This window comes from Chionomys nivalis, chromosome 17 (genome assembly GCF_950005125.1).
Source record: "Chionomys nivalis chromosome 17, mChiNiv1.1, whole genome shotgun sequence".
NCBI lineage: Eukaryota > Metazoa > Chordata > Mammalia > Rodentia > Cricetidae > Chionomys > Chionomys nivalis.
In genome coordinates, this window is record NC_080102.1 from 39,556,570 (window position 1) to 39,569,221 (window position 12,652).

The 12,652-nt window shown below is 52.8% G+C and overlaps 1 protein-coding gene across 2 annotated transcripts; it reads right to left on the minus strand.

Annotated features, from left to right (window-relative positions):
• Window positions 1-2,433: 2,433 nt before the first annotated feature.
• Cenpm (centromere protein M) lies at window positions 2,434-12,641 on the minus strand. 2 transcript variants are annotated; one of them, XM_057792301.1, is made up of 7 exons: window positions 12,527-12,641; window positions 12,067-12,146; window positions 11,260-11,352; window positions 9,157-9,236; window positions 7,991-8,082; window positions 4,411-4,413; window positions 2,841-2,990 (listed from the first exon to the last, which is right to left on the minus strand). In XM_057792301.1, the coding sequence occupies exons 1-7, from the start codon at window positions 12,581-12,583 to the stop codon at window positions 2,850-2,852; spliced, it is 546 nt and encodes a 181-aa protein (XP_057648284.1). In that variant the 5' UTR covers window positions 12,584-12,641; the 3' UTR covers window positions 2,841-2,849. The 2 variants fall into 2 exon arrangements, with proteins under 2 accessions (XP_057648285.1, XP_057648284.1); XM_057792302.1 differs by lacking the exons at window positions 4,411-4,413; window positions 7,991-8,082 and having other exon boundaries at window positions 2,434-2,990.
• Window positions 12,642-12,652: the final 11 nt, after the last annotated feature.

Here is a 12,652-nt window from a genome sequence, read left to right on the forward strand (position 1 = left end):
TCCTGCCTCGCTGGCCCTGGTTCGTTTCAGATGGGGTCTCACGTAGCCCAGACTGATCTCAATGCACTGTGTATATGAAGATGACCTTGAACTTGGTTTGAACAGTTGTGCCTGCACCTGGTGCTATGGACTGACCTGCGGCTTCAGGGAGGATAGGCAAACACTACCTACTGAACCACACCCACCCCTTCTAAAACATAGGAATATTGCATGTGTGTGAGACCAGAGGACAAGTTATAATGTACACTCTCCTGCTTTTACATGGAAGTCAAGCTCACATGGCAAATGCTTTTACCCCACAGACCACCCCATCTGCTTCCCCCTTGCATGGACTGGTCTTACGTCGTAGCCCAGGCTGGCCCGAAAAAACACTGATCTTCCCACCTCGTCTGGCTACAAAAGTGAGCCACACCCAGCTGGGTGGAGGATCCTCGGTGCCATTCTGCAGTTTCCTTTCCTCTACAGGAATGGCCGGCCACCACAACTCAGGCAGGGACGAGAAGTACCATGTGACTACTGCCACACTCGGGGTCAGCGCCCTCCTGCAGAGAACTGAGCTTCCAGGAGGGGAATAAGAACGGCCCATACTAGGCAGCCTGTGATGCAAAGCAAGCTCTCCCTGAAGATCTTAGTCCCGATTCAGGTCGCAAGCATCTGACAGCTTCCAGATTCAACGGAGCCTTTGAGTCACCCAAGTACGCCACCTCAGCACCAAGCCTGGTCCCCTGCCCTCAGTCAGACCCACTGCCAGAAGCAGCCGCTCCCTGCTGGCTTCGGTAAGGTAAGCGAGGGCACCTGACTGCCATTAAAGTGTCACTCAGCCCTGCTGTGCAGCAGGGGCAAGCCAGCCCAAACCCCAGAGAGGCGCCTCTAGTTCCAGGGTCCCTGCCAAGCTTGGCAGGGATCTGGCAGCAGTGACAGCCTCAAGCTCCCCCGGCACTTGGAAGGCTCCCAGGTTCTCACTGGAGAATGTGATGCCACTTCTCTTGTTAAATGGCACCAGGTGGCAAAGAAAATGTGGCACAGAGACCTGAGGGAGAGATGTGCACATCGTGCTCCTAGGCGAGGGTGAGGGCGAAGCAGGTGACACAAACAAGAGGCGTGCCCGTGCTGCCTCCCTCTCTAGCTCAGGTGCCTCACTCTCCCACCCCACTCAGGGTCCAGGGCACTGAAGGGTCTGGGAACAACGCCCTGAAGACTGCTGCTTTCTCAGGCCCTCCCAGGGGAGGTGCCATGCTTTTGTTGAGTCGCACAGAACTGAGGACAACGCAGGCAGGCCTGCCATCATTGGCTATGATTTTGGGCACACCTTCAGTGAAGTCTGTCTCAGGAACCCTGACACAGGGAACCAACAACCCTGAGGCATGCTGGGAGGTCCACAGGAGCTGCTGCCCTGTGAGCAGAATGCTGTGAAGCGAAGCGTGAAGGGTTCTGCAGGCGTCACGTGACACGCGTGGCCTCACAGGGTTCTACAGAGCTAATCTCCCCCCAACTCCGACTGGGACCCAGGGGCCATCAAGTCAGAAAGCTACGTCTAGCCAGGTCAGGTGGTTCCCACCTTTAATCCCAGCACTGGGGAGGCAGAGGTAGGTGATCTGAGTTCAAAGCCAGCCTGGTCTACAGAGTGAGTTTACTACGCACAGAAATCCTGTCTCAAAAACAAACAAAAGCCCCAAGGCACAAAAAAACCCAACAAGCCGGGCGGTAGTGGCATGGTGCACGCCTTTAATCCCAGCACTTGGGAGGCAGAGGTAGGCGGATCTCTGTGAGTTCGAGAACAGCCTGGTCTACAAGAGCTAGTTCCAGGACAGGCTCCAAAACCACAGAGAAACCCTGTCTCGAAAAAACAAACAAACAAACAAAAAGAAAAACCCCAACAACAACAAAAAAACCAGAGGAGCATGTCTAACTCTTCATTCTAGGGGCAGGCTTTTGGGCTGTTCTGAAGATAGCTACAGGCCCTGTGACATCCAAGCAGAGGCTGTCCCTGCCACTACTGATGGAAGCCTTCTGTGCTCAACAGACCTCCCCCCAGACCCCCATGAGCTAAGCCCACTCCTATAGCACTGGGAATCTTGACGGGGCTAAGAGAACTTCCCCAGTCCAACCTGGCCCTTCTGTAAACTTCCCCTGGATCTGAGGAGGAGTGTGCATTGGCTTCTTGCTTCTCACACTCTGACCTTGCTGGTGTCATGTCTGCCTGCTATAAGACAGCTTTAAGAACCAGCTCGGTCTGGTTTTACATGACTGTTTGCTGAATGCCTTGTTGCTGCTGTGCAGGGCACGACGATCTGCCAGACAAACAGACAAGTTGCAGGAGTAACGCAGTCGCAGGCAGCATGCCACCTACCATGTCATTTAATCCCCTCGACATGACATGAGAACCAACCATACCATTTACACCAGGAAACAGTTCCAGGCGCAACGGCCGGGTTATAAGAAGCAGGGCCAGCACGTGACACTTCTCTGGGATCCTGGAAGCCACGCTCTCCCTTTAATTGCACTGAGTCAGTTTCCTCATTTACAAAGTCAAATGGTGGATGAGACAGATTTTCAGGTTTTTTTTTTTTTTTAAAGTCATGGCTCTTTGTTCCAAAGAAATCTTCAGTGGATGCAGCCCGCCAGACAGGTGAAGATGTGGGCCTCTGTGGGGTGAGTTGGGAGGCATGGGATTCCAATCATGGGGCTCCCTTCCCCATTCCTGCCCAGCACTGCACTGCCTGGTAGAGCAGAGCTCACTCAGCCCTGCAGTGAGCAGGCCGCCTCCCGGGCCTGCCAGGCCCTGACTGGTCTTCACCAACAGTGATTGCTTACAGAGCTAGAGCCAAACGCGGGGAGGGCAGCAGTGCTCACGACTCCTTGGACAGGGGGCTGTCGGAGCTCCTCAGCAAAGACAGCAGGTTCAGCGCTGAGACACCGGGCACGTGGCCAGCGCAGATCTGCAGCATGCGTACCAGGCGCTGGGCCGTGGTGGCTCGAAAGCTCTCCACCTTCAGGGAAGAGCAAAGAACAGCAGTGAGGGGGTGGCCAGAGACTGTGAGTCCCGATCAAGAGGAAATAGGGGATTGACAAGACTGGTTGGTGGTGGTGGTGCACGACTTTAATCCCAGCACTCAGGACACAGAGGCAGGTAGATCTCTGAGTTTGAGGCCAGCCTGGTCTACAGAGTGAGTTCAAGGATGGCCAGGGTTACATAGAGAAACCCTGTCTTGACAAACCAACCAACCAAGCAAACAAAAAACCTGATAAGGTCAAACACAGCACAGGGTCACAGAGGCGTGACTGCAGAGTTGGGACCTCAACTGTGGCTAGTCCCAGGCACCCCAGGAAGACACAGGGACAACAGGGAGGATAGACGGAGTGGCCCTCGACACAGAGAAGAGTGTGTGTCTCATACCCACGTGTCCTTTATTGGGCCCAGGGAAGCCGGGGGTTGTGCAGCTGTCCTGACCTGGATCAGTGAGTTCTGGGCAAGTAAGACATGCTTACAAGCATTTGCCGTGCGAACAGCAAATGCTCCAACAAGTGGCCTTGGGCACTGTCAGTCGGCACTGACTGCTCCTGCAACTGTGCTCATCTCTAGAGGCAGGGCCATCCCGCGGGCCATGCCGGAAGCCTCAGCTGTGCTCACCTCTAGAGGCAGGGCCATCCCGCGGGCCATGCCGGAAGCCTCAGCTGTGCTCACCTCTAGAGGCAGGGCCATCCCGCGGGCCATGCCGGAAGCCTCAGCTGTGCTCACCTCTAGAGGCAGGACCATCCCGCGGGCCACGCCGGAAGCCTCAGCTGTGCTCACCTCTAGAGGCAGGGCCATCCCGCGGGCCACGCCGGAAGCCTCAGCTGTGCTCACCTCTAGAGGCAGGACCATCCCGCGGGCCACGCCGGAAGCCTCAGCTGTGCTCACCTCTAGAGGCAGGACCATCCCGCGGGCCATGCCGGAAGCCTCAGCTGTCCGACTTGTCTTCCTGTCGCCTCACATCTGGCCACTAGCACGTTCTGTTGGCTATCCAGGGAACAGCAAGGACCATGGACCATCCCATGTCACTCTTCCTGGACATCACTGAACCCAGGCCACTCAACCCTTCCAGAAAAATCTCTAAACTCTGTCCTCATTTCTGCACTCCTCTCTCAGAGTCAGAGCAGAGCCGCATCCCGCCCCCCCCCTCCCCCCGACTGCTGGTTCCAGCAACTCCAGCTGTATCTGGAGTAAAAGCCACAGCCTTTACTGACTTGATGGCCCCATCACTACTGACACTTCCCACTGCTCTGCCTTCCCAGTGTTCGGCGATAGACACGCGCTCTCCCCTTCAGTATCCACACAGCTACACCCCAAACTCCCATCCCTCACACCCCAGTCATATTCTCTCTCTCTCCAGACAGGGTTTCTCTGTGTAGCCTTGGCTGTCCTGGAACTTTCTCTGTAGACCAGGCTGGCCTCAAACTCAGGTCCGCCTGCCTCTGCCTCTGTAGTGCTGGGACTAAGGGTGTGCAGAACCACCGCCCGGCTCCAGCCATTCTTTTTAACACAGCAAACAAACAAGCAGAGTGGCCTGCGTGTGCTCCTGACTAGCACACAGCCAGGGTCTCTATATAAACTTCACCATTTTGTTCTGTGCGGTGTCCCCAATGCCAGCAACGGTGCTGGGCACACTGTTTATATGTGAGAGGTATTTTGAATCCCCCTCCTCGAAGGTCTCTATCTCCAATCTATTGCTGCTCTAGTCTGAGCACCACAGATGTCTCTTGCCACTCAAGCCCCACACAGAGACACCCCCAACACCATTCTGATCGCAGTTATGACGGCCCACGCCCACGGGAAGACATGCTCTGCCAGGCTGCCAACCACCTCACTAATGTCTGAAAAGACAGGCCGGTGTTTGCTTTGTGTCCCCAAGCACTAGCACAGGCCGAGGTAGACAGCTGCCACTGGGCGAGTCACACCCCTCCTAGCGCTTCTCAAGCCCCCTAGTGCTGTGACACTTTAATACAGCCCTCATGCTGCAGTGACCCCAACCATAAAATTATTTTCTTGCTACTTCATAACTCTAATTTTGAGGCTTTAGGAATCTTAACGTAAATATCTGATATGCAGGGTATCAGATATGTGACCCCAAAGGGGTCTCGACCCACAGGTTGAGAAATATCGTCCAAGAGTGTTTCCCAGTCTGAGAGAGCTAGCAACCCCTACCACACAAAGGCATCCAAGTATGTTGAGGTTCCAACTTGTTAAGACAGTAGGTATGCTCTGAAAAGGACAACCCAGACACGTGGCCCCCCAAGGCACGTGTTCTGGGCAGGTATCTGTGGCCTTGCTGCCAGCTGAAGACAAGACTGCAGCTTTTGCTTTCCTCTCCACAGCTGGCCTCCGACTTTCCTTCAAAACCACATTTAGAGAGAGAATGTGTGTATATGTACACCTACGCATGAAGGTCAGAGGTCAATTTGCAAGGAATCCATTCTCTCCTTACCTGTGGAGCCCAGGGAAAGAACTCAGGCTGAGAGCAGTGCCTTTACCCACTGAACCCCATAGCTGTCCTAGTCTAGGCCTCAAGTGCCGTGAAAACTCAAAAACTGGCGTGGCCTGCCACCACATGGCCACATGCGGAACAGCAAGAGCACCTGTCAGGGTCAGCAGGCACCACAACCACCACCTGCACCTGCGTTACAAAAGTCGTCCCGTTCATCCCCACTCCCCCCCACCCCCCAATTTTCTTTTCTTTTTTTGGATTTCCGAGACAGGGTTTCTCTGTAGCTTTTGGTTCCTGTCCTGGAACTAGCTCTTGTAGACCAAGCTGGCCTCGAACTCACAGAGATCCACCTGCCTCTGCTTCCTGAGTGCTGGGATTAAAGGTGTGCACCATCACCGCCAGACTGGCAGAGATGATTCTTCAGTAAGAGATCATAAAACTACCAAGAAACGGATCTAAGGCAACTCACACAAAGCCACATGGTCAGCAGGCCTCAATGTGGGGACAGCTGCACACTAACCGGCTGGCTTTACCTTACTGTGTGACTGAGCAAGGCGACTCTTTCTGGAGTGTTTTCTCAGGGGTTTGTTATGAGAAAATCCTGGAGGTGAGACTCTTCGGATGTGCCAGGGGTACAGGGTGTTGTCACCTCTGAGAGCACAGCCTGGATCTAGTCAAGACTTCTGTAAACAATTGTTAACAAGAAAGACCGATGTGCAATGAAAGGCATGCATACCCTGATCCATGTTTCAGTCCAGGGCAGTTTAGCAACCAGAGCACAGCAGCGATGAGTTGCTAACATGTAAATCAGTACCACTGTGTACGGGTGTTCTGCCTGCATGTATGTGTGTGTGCCTGGTGCCCGAGAAGGCCAAGTTATAGACAGTTGTAGCTGCTATGTAGATGCTGAGAATCAAACTCAGGTCCTCTGCAAGAATAGCAAATGCTCTTAAGTAATAAGCCAGCATTACAGCTCCAGCATGCTACGTCTGTTGGTAACTGCTAACTTAGCTATTCCCACTAACACTCTTGGCTACCTCATGAGCTCAGCTCCACCTAGAGGGTTGTATGATGCTGGGGGGGGGGGACGACAATTCTACTTCTCATCCAAATTTATAGATAACCTGAATTCTGCTGTCACGGGCACAGTTCACAGACCAAATAACAGAAAACCCTGGGCCACAGGATGTGTTGGATTTTGTCCTGAGCAGGCCAGGTATGTAGGTGGGGCAGCTTGGGTCCAGAGAACGTTTGGTAATTCTCCCAGGGAGCGCACACTAACTCCTGCTGAACAACACCTGCCAATGCAAATGCACTTCCGGGGCTCCAGAGCTGGCATGGTGGGTGATGCTCAACAAGCATGCGTTCTGATCCTAGCAGCCATGTCAAAAGCTGTACACGGCTGCGGGTGCCAGTCACTCTAGTGCTGTGGGCAGAGGCAGGACACTGCTGGGGCTTGACAGCCACCAGTCTAGTTCCAGATTCAGCAAAGACCCTGCTCAAGGGAACTCGGCAGTGTGAGAAGGACACCTGACATCCTTCTCTGGCTTCAGGGAATGCGCAGGTGCACGATCCCTCCCCCCACATGTGCATACAACACAAACACAGAATAAAAGGAGAAAAAGCGGGGCTGGAAAGATGACTCAGTATAGCACTGACTGCTCTTCCAGAGGACCTGGGTTCAATTCCCAGCACCCACACGGCAGCTCACAACTGTCCACAATTCTAGTTCTAAGGGACCCGACACACATGGCAAAACACCAATGAACATGAAAAAAAAGAAAAAAAAAGAGCCAGGCGGTAGTGGCATACGCTTTTAATCCCAACACTTGGGTAGCGGAGACAGGCAAATCTCTGTGAGTTCGAGGCCAGCCTGGTCTACAGAGTTGAGTTCCATGCCGGGCGGTGGTGGCACACGCCTTTAATCCCAGCACTTGGGAGGCAGAGGCAGGGGGATCTCTGTGAGTTCGAGACCAGCCTGGTCTACAAGAGCTAGTTCCAGGACAGGCTCCAAAACCACAGAGAAACCCTGTCTCGAAAAACCAGAGTTCCAAGACAGGCTCCAAATCTACAGAGAAACCCTATCTTGAAAAACGAGAGAGAGAGAGAGAGAGAGAGAGAGAGAGAGAGAGAGAGAGAGAGAGAGAGAGAGAACGTATACCTGCTTTGTTATGGCTAGTCAGGGTGGAACCAACACACCCAGCTATACACCTGTACACCTAATAAACACCCCTAGCACTTGCTTTGTGTCCTGCCCTGTGACACCACAGACTGCAGTCCATGGAGGGTAGATGACATCAGGTACTCTAACAGCCAGAAAGGCACGAGGATACACTGGTCAAGTACTTATACCCTAGCAGGAGAGGGCAACATTAACAGGGACTTTCAAAGACAAACACACACACGACTTACCTGGACACCTGCAGACCCTTCAGTAAGCATTCCCACTGTGTTTGTTCACTGTGTTTTCACTGCCCTTTCCTTGTACTGAAGTACAATACTGACCACAACGACAGGGCTCTCACCTCTAAGTCACAGAAGAGCAAGGGGCTTCGGTAGGTGTGGGCCAGCTTTACGACGGTGTTCCGGTGAACGCTGCAGTGGCTCTCCCGTCCAGCTGCAAAGAAGCCAGGCACATTGCAGGCTACATCTGCCAGAGGCCCACCTGCCTCTGCCTCCACCTCCTGAACTACACAGTGAGACCCTGTCTCAAAATGTAAAGCAGGACTGTGAACCTCTGCTCTCCACTGTGGAGCTATAGTGCCCGGGGCAAGTCACTTAATCTTATGCCCAGTCTTCTCAGGCGTAAATCTGAGGCAGTGCCCACTCAAAGACCACTGGGATGAGAAACCAGAGTGTTTGGTGTGCTGTGAGAGCCCATGATTACCAGTAAGACTGCCTTGTCTCAGGACCAGCAGGACTTTTTTCAGAGAACTGCAGCTGACCCAAAGGATGAGAGGAAAGGGAGTTAGGCTAGACGCGAAGGCAGAGGCCAACTGCAAAATCCTTGAGACTTAATCTCACCAGGCTGTCAGCTGGCCTTGGACTTTCAGTAATCCCCTGCGCGCTGTCCTCAAATTCTCGACCCTCATGTGTTAGCAGCATCCAGCATGCTGAGATTATAGGTCTGTGCCACTTCCAGGTTTACTTTGTATTTTCAGAGGATTTGAATTTCACTCTGAAAGCCATAGGCGTCAGCAAGGAATTCCAAGTAAGAGCATAATTAGCTACTTGGATCAAGTTAGAAGGTCAGCAGTGCCCGGCATGGTGCTGCACATCTTTAGCCTTTAATCCCAGCACTTAGGAGGCAGGTGCATCTCTGTGAGTTTGAGGCCAGACTCATCTACATAGTGAGTTCCAGGACAGTCAGAGCTACATAGTGAGACCCTGTCTCAAAAGTACATTCTAAAATGGAGGTCGGAGATGGCTCAGCAGTTAAGAGCAATGACTGCTCTTCCAGACGACCTGGGTTCAATTCCCAGCACCCATGGTGCCTCACAACCATCTGTAACTGTAACTCCAGGTCTAGATGATCCTATGTCCTCTTAAGATCCCATGTTCTCTTTGGACCTCCTCAGACAGCAGGTGGGTAAGGAGAACCTCTCTGCAGGCTACCACAGCAAGGGACCACCACTGTGATCACTCTACCGCTCTAGCTGGGGTGGGTGAGCAGGACGGGGCCCACACTTACCCCCTGTGGCAAGGAAGCAGACTTTCCCCAGGAAGAAGCGACTGTCCACATGGTTCAGAGATTCCTCTACCTTCTGGAAGCTGGGATACAAAGCCAAGCAAGAAAAAAAAAAACAAAAACAAAACCGTAAGACAGAATTTTACAACACAGGCCTGCTTGGGTATGCCTCTAATACTACCACTCAGGAGGCAGAGGCAGGCAAAATCTCTAACTCTGAAGCCAGCCTGATCTAGAGTTCCAGGACATTTGAGGCTAGAGAACTCTGTCTCAACATTTCCCCCCATGTTGTTTTTTGAGATAGGATGCCATTATTGTAGCTCAAGCTGGCGTCTATCTCCTGATCCTCCTGCCTCAGCATTCTGAGTGCTGGGATTATGATATACAATATTATGCCTAGCTAAAACCTGGGTTATTATTTTTGATATTTATTCATTGTGTGTGCACACATGCACGCACATCCATGGAGGATACCATGAAGTACTTGTGTGGGTCAGAACTTGTGTGGGTCAGAACTGGGGTTGAACTCGGGTGATTAAACTAAGCCATCTTGCTGTCTACCTTACCCTTTTGAGTCAAGATCTCATGTAGTTCAGGCTGGCCTGAAGATGATCCTGAACTTCTGATCTTCCTGTCTCCACATCCCAAATGTTGGGATTTTCCCGTCTGTTTATTTTTTCAAAGGTTTTATTATTATCATTATTATTATTTTAAACTACGTGTTGACCAGTGCTTGTGTGAATTTAGGTCTACAGGAGTGCTGGTGTCCGGGGGCCAGATGCACTGGATCCGCCGAGCTGAAGTTATAGATTATGAACCTCCTGTTGTGGGTGCTGGGAACCAAACTTTCATAACCACTGAGCCACCTGCCCAGCCCATACCCTGTTTGAAAATTTATTTTTTACTTATAGAGAAATTGATGAATGCTTATAAAATAATCAGGCAGTAAATATGTATACACAAACATACATACATACACACACACACACACTGTAAGAGTCCTCTTTCATTGAGGATTCTTCGCTGCCAACTCTCCAGAGGAAACTGCTGCCAACAGTTTGGAGTGTAATTCTTCTAGGAATTTTCTCTGCAAACACCTGCTGTTTTTCTCAAATACTGTCCTGCATACTATCAACTCCTGACTACTGTGGTTTTGATAGGGTTTAGTCGCCAAGAGGTCATGAGCTGAAATTTAACCCCTGTAGAACCCAGCTCTGACAAGCTCCACAGAGGCCCCAATATCTGGTTCCAAGAAAGACCACAAACTGACACCACCCAGAAACAGACTGTCCAAAGGAAACTCTTAATGTTCCAACCATTGTAGATAGGATCTCCTGCCAGCACACTCCCATCGCTTGTCACCAGGACACCCATAGACAAATGTCAGTCAGTCAGGGGTCCTGAACCTTAGCAATCCCTCACCCCAACCTCTGCTATTATAAAAACCAACCCCAGCTGAGTTCGGGGCTCTCCGATCACTCCAATACGTTAGACACATGGAGAGTTCGAGTTTGCGAACTTGTGTAGGAATAAAGGCCCTTTGCTTTTACATACAGGACTCGTTCTCCTAGTTGGTTTGGGGGTGACTCCGTTGCAATCTGCTGGCTTGGACTGTCAGCTGGGTACCCTGTTCCTTGAAGAGACAAGCTCCGCCCACTTCCAACCTCCCCACCCCCACGTCCCCCTCGTGGGACCGGTCTCAGGTCACACTCCGTTTATAAATGAACTGGGCATAACAACCCCCAGTGTAAAAAACCTCAACAAAGCACTGGTTCACAGCACTACAAACAAGATAAACAGGAAACAGGGCATGAAGTGTAGGCGTGGAAAGTTAAGCGCCCTCTCTTCCAGAGGACTTGAGTTTGCATCCCAGAACCCACAGGGCAGCTCACCACCGACTCTAACTGCAGGGGCTACAAAGCTCTCTTTTGGTCCTCTTAGGCACTAGGCATGGAGGTGCTAAGAACAGGTCGTGGTTCCTCTTTCAAACCGTGCAGCCCTCCCTCCTCACCCCAGGCAGCCTCTCAGGGCCCCGCCTTCCCATCACGTGGTTACGTTCCAGCAGTGGCCAAGCCAGGTCCTCCAGGGGCCTGTCCTGGCTCTCACCTGTGTTTGCTGTGAAGGTTAATCACAAACACAATCAGGTCAATTCGGGGCCGGTTCACGTCAGAGGGCAAAGGGAGGGAGTTGGCCAAGTGGCTGAAAAACAAGAAGGGTAGGACTGAAAACAGGCGTAGCCACCTCACAGCGACTGCTCCGGTACCGTCCTTTACTGAGGAAGGAGCTGCCTCAGGAATCCAGCACTGAGGTGGGACACAACCAGTTCTTCCCAGACCAAAAGTATAACATTTTTAAAATGTTGTCATTTTCCCAAGACATGGTCTTATGTAGGCCAGGTGCGGCCACTAACATTCTAAGCAGCTGAGGCCCACTACAGGTGGCACCATTTTCTGGGAGGGGACCGGATTGTCTAAGAAGAAAGCAACCTAAGTACTAGCATGCATGCATTCCTCTTGACTGTGGATATGATGTCACTGACTGCTTCAAGTTCCCGCAGCGCCGGCTTCTCCAGCCACCAAGGGCTGGAACCTGGCACTGCGAGCCAAGCATCTCTTATCCCTTGAGTTGCTTTCCTCAGAGTATCTTACGCAGCAAAAGGAAGCGAAACCAAGACACAGACCTCTGCTTTGTTTTTAGGTGCTGACGACCCAGAACTCCAGTGGGTAAGTGGGCTTTTGGCGTTGTGTGTGGGTCATGAACATTTGCAGAGACTTGTAAAAAGTCAGTTCCGCTAAGGGTGGGCAGGACGAGGGAGGACAGGTGGCATCTCGGAGAAGTTGGGCCCTCTCCTGCAGGCTCCCTTCCCTTCCCCTCAGGCCAGCCCAGAGTTCAGGCTGCACCTCCGCAACTTACACCCTCAGCTCGGACGCACAGTCGTCTTTGAGCATGGACTCCGCCAGCTGCTGCAGAAGCGCATCCTCCGTGCCCACCAGCTGCGAAGGGAGAGGACCAGACAGGTGGAGACCCGAGCAGGGCGGCTCCTCTGGAGGGCCCGGCGCTTTGAATCCCCCATGAGGGTATACACCCAGCCAGAGGCGGCTCCAAAGAGAACCGGGCGAGCGACACTCCAAGGAACCGCTCGTCCTCTCCCACCGAACGCGGGAAACCCAAGTTCGAACTGAAACGCCCACTCAAGCAGGCGGCAGAGCCAGCCGCGCGCCCATTGGTGGAGGCGCCATTCAGCTTCGCGAGCCGCCGCTCCGATTGGTCCAGAGTAGTGAGCCCGCCCACCCCGGACGGGCGCGCTGTGGCTTGAGGAAGCGCACGGGCCCGGGCTTGCGGGAAGCCGGCCCAGGGCGCCTTCCGTACCTACCAAGATGGTGGCCCGGTTCAGGTCGGGCAGCTTGTCCATCGGCCTCAGCACCGACATCTCAGCGGCAGCCGAGCCACCCAGCTCAGCGCGCCGCTCCTTCAAACCTCCCGGAGTCCCGCCTCCAGT

Excerpts from the sequence above, each read along its gene's own strand:
- Cenpm (XM_057792301.1), bottom strand. The coding sequence starts at position 12,583 with ATGTCGGTGCTGAGGCCGATGGACAAGCTGCCCGACCTGAACCGGGCC. Across the intron at positions 12,147-12,526 it reads TGAACCGGGCCACCATCTTG|CTGGTGGGCACGGAGGATGC; the intron begins GTAGGTACGGAA and ends CTCCCTTCGCAG. Across the intron at positions 9,237-11,259 it reads AACCTTCACAGCAAACACAG|CTTCCAGAAGGTAGAGGAAT; the intron begins GTGAGAGCCAGG and ends TTTGTATCCCAG.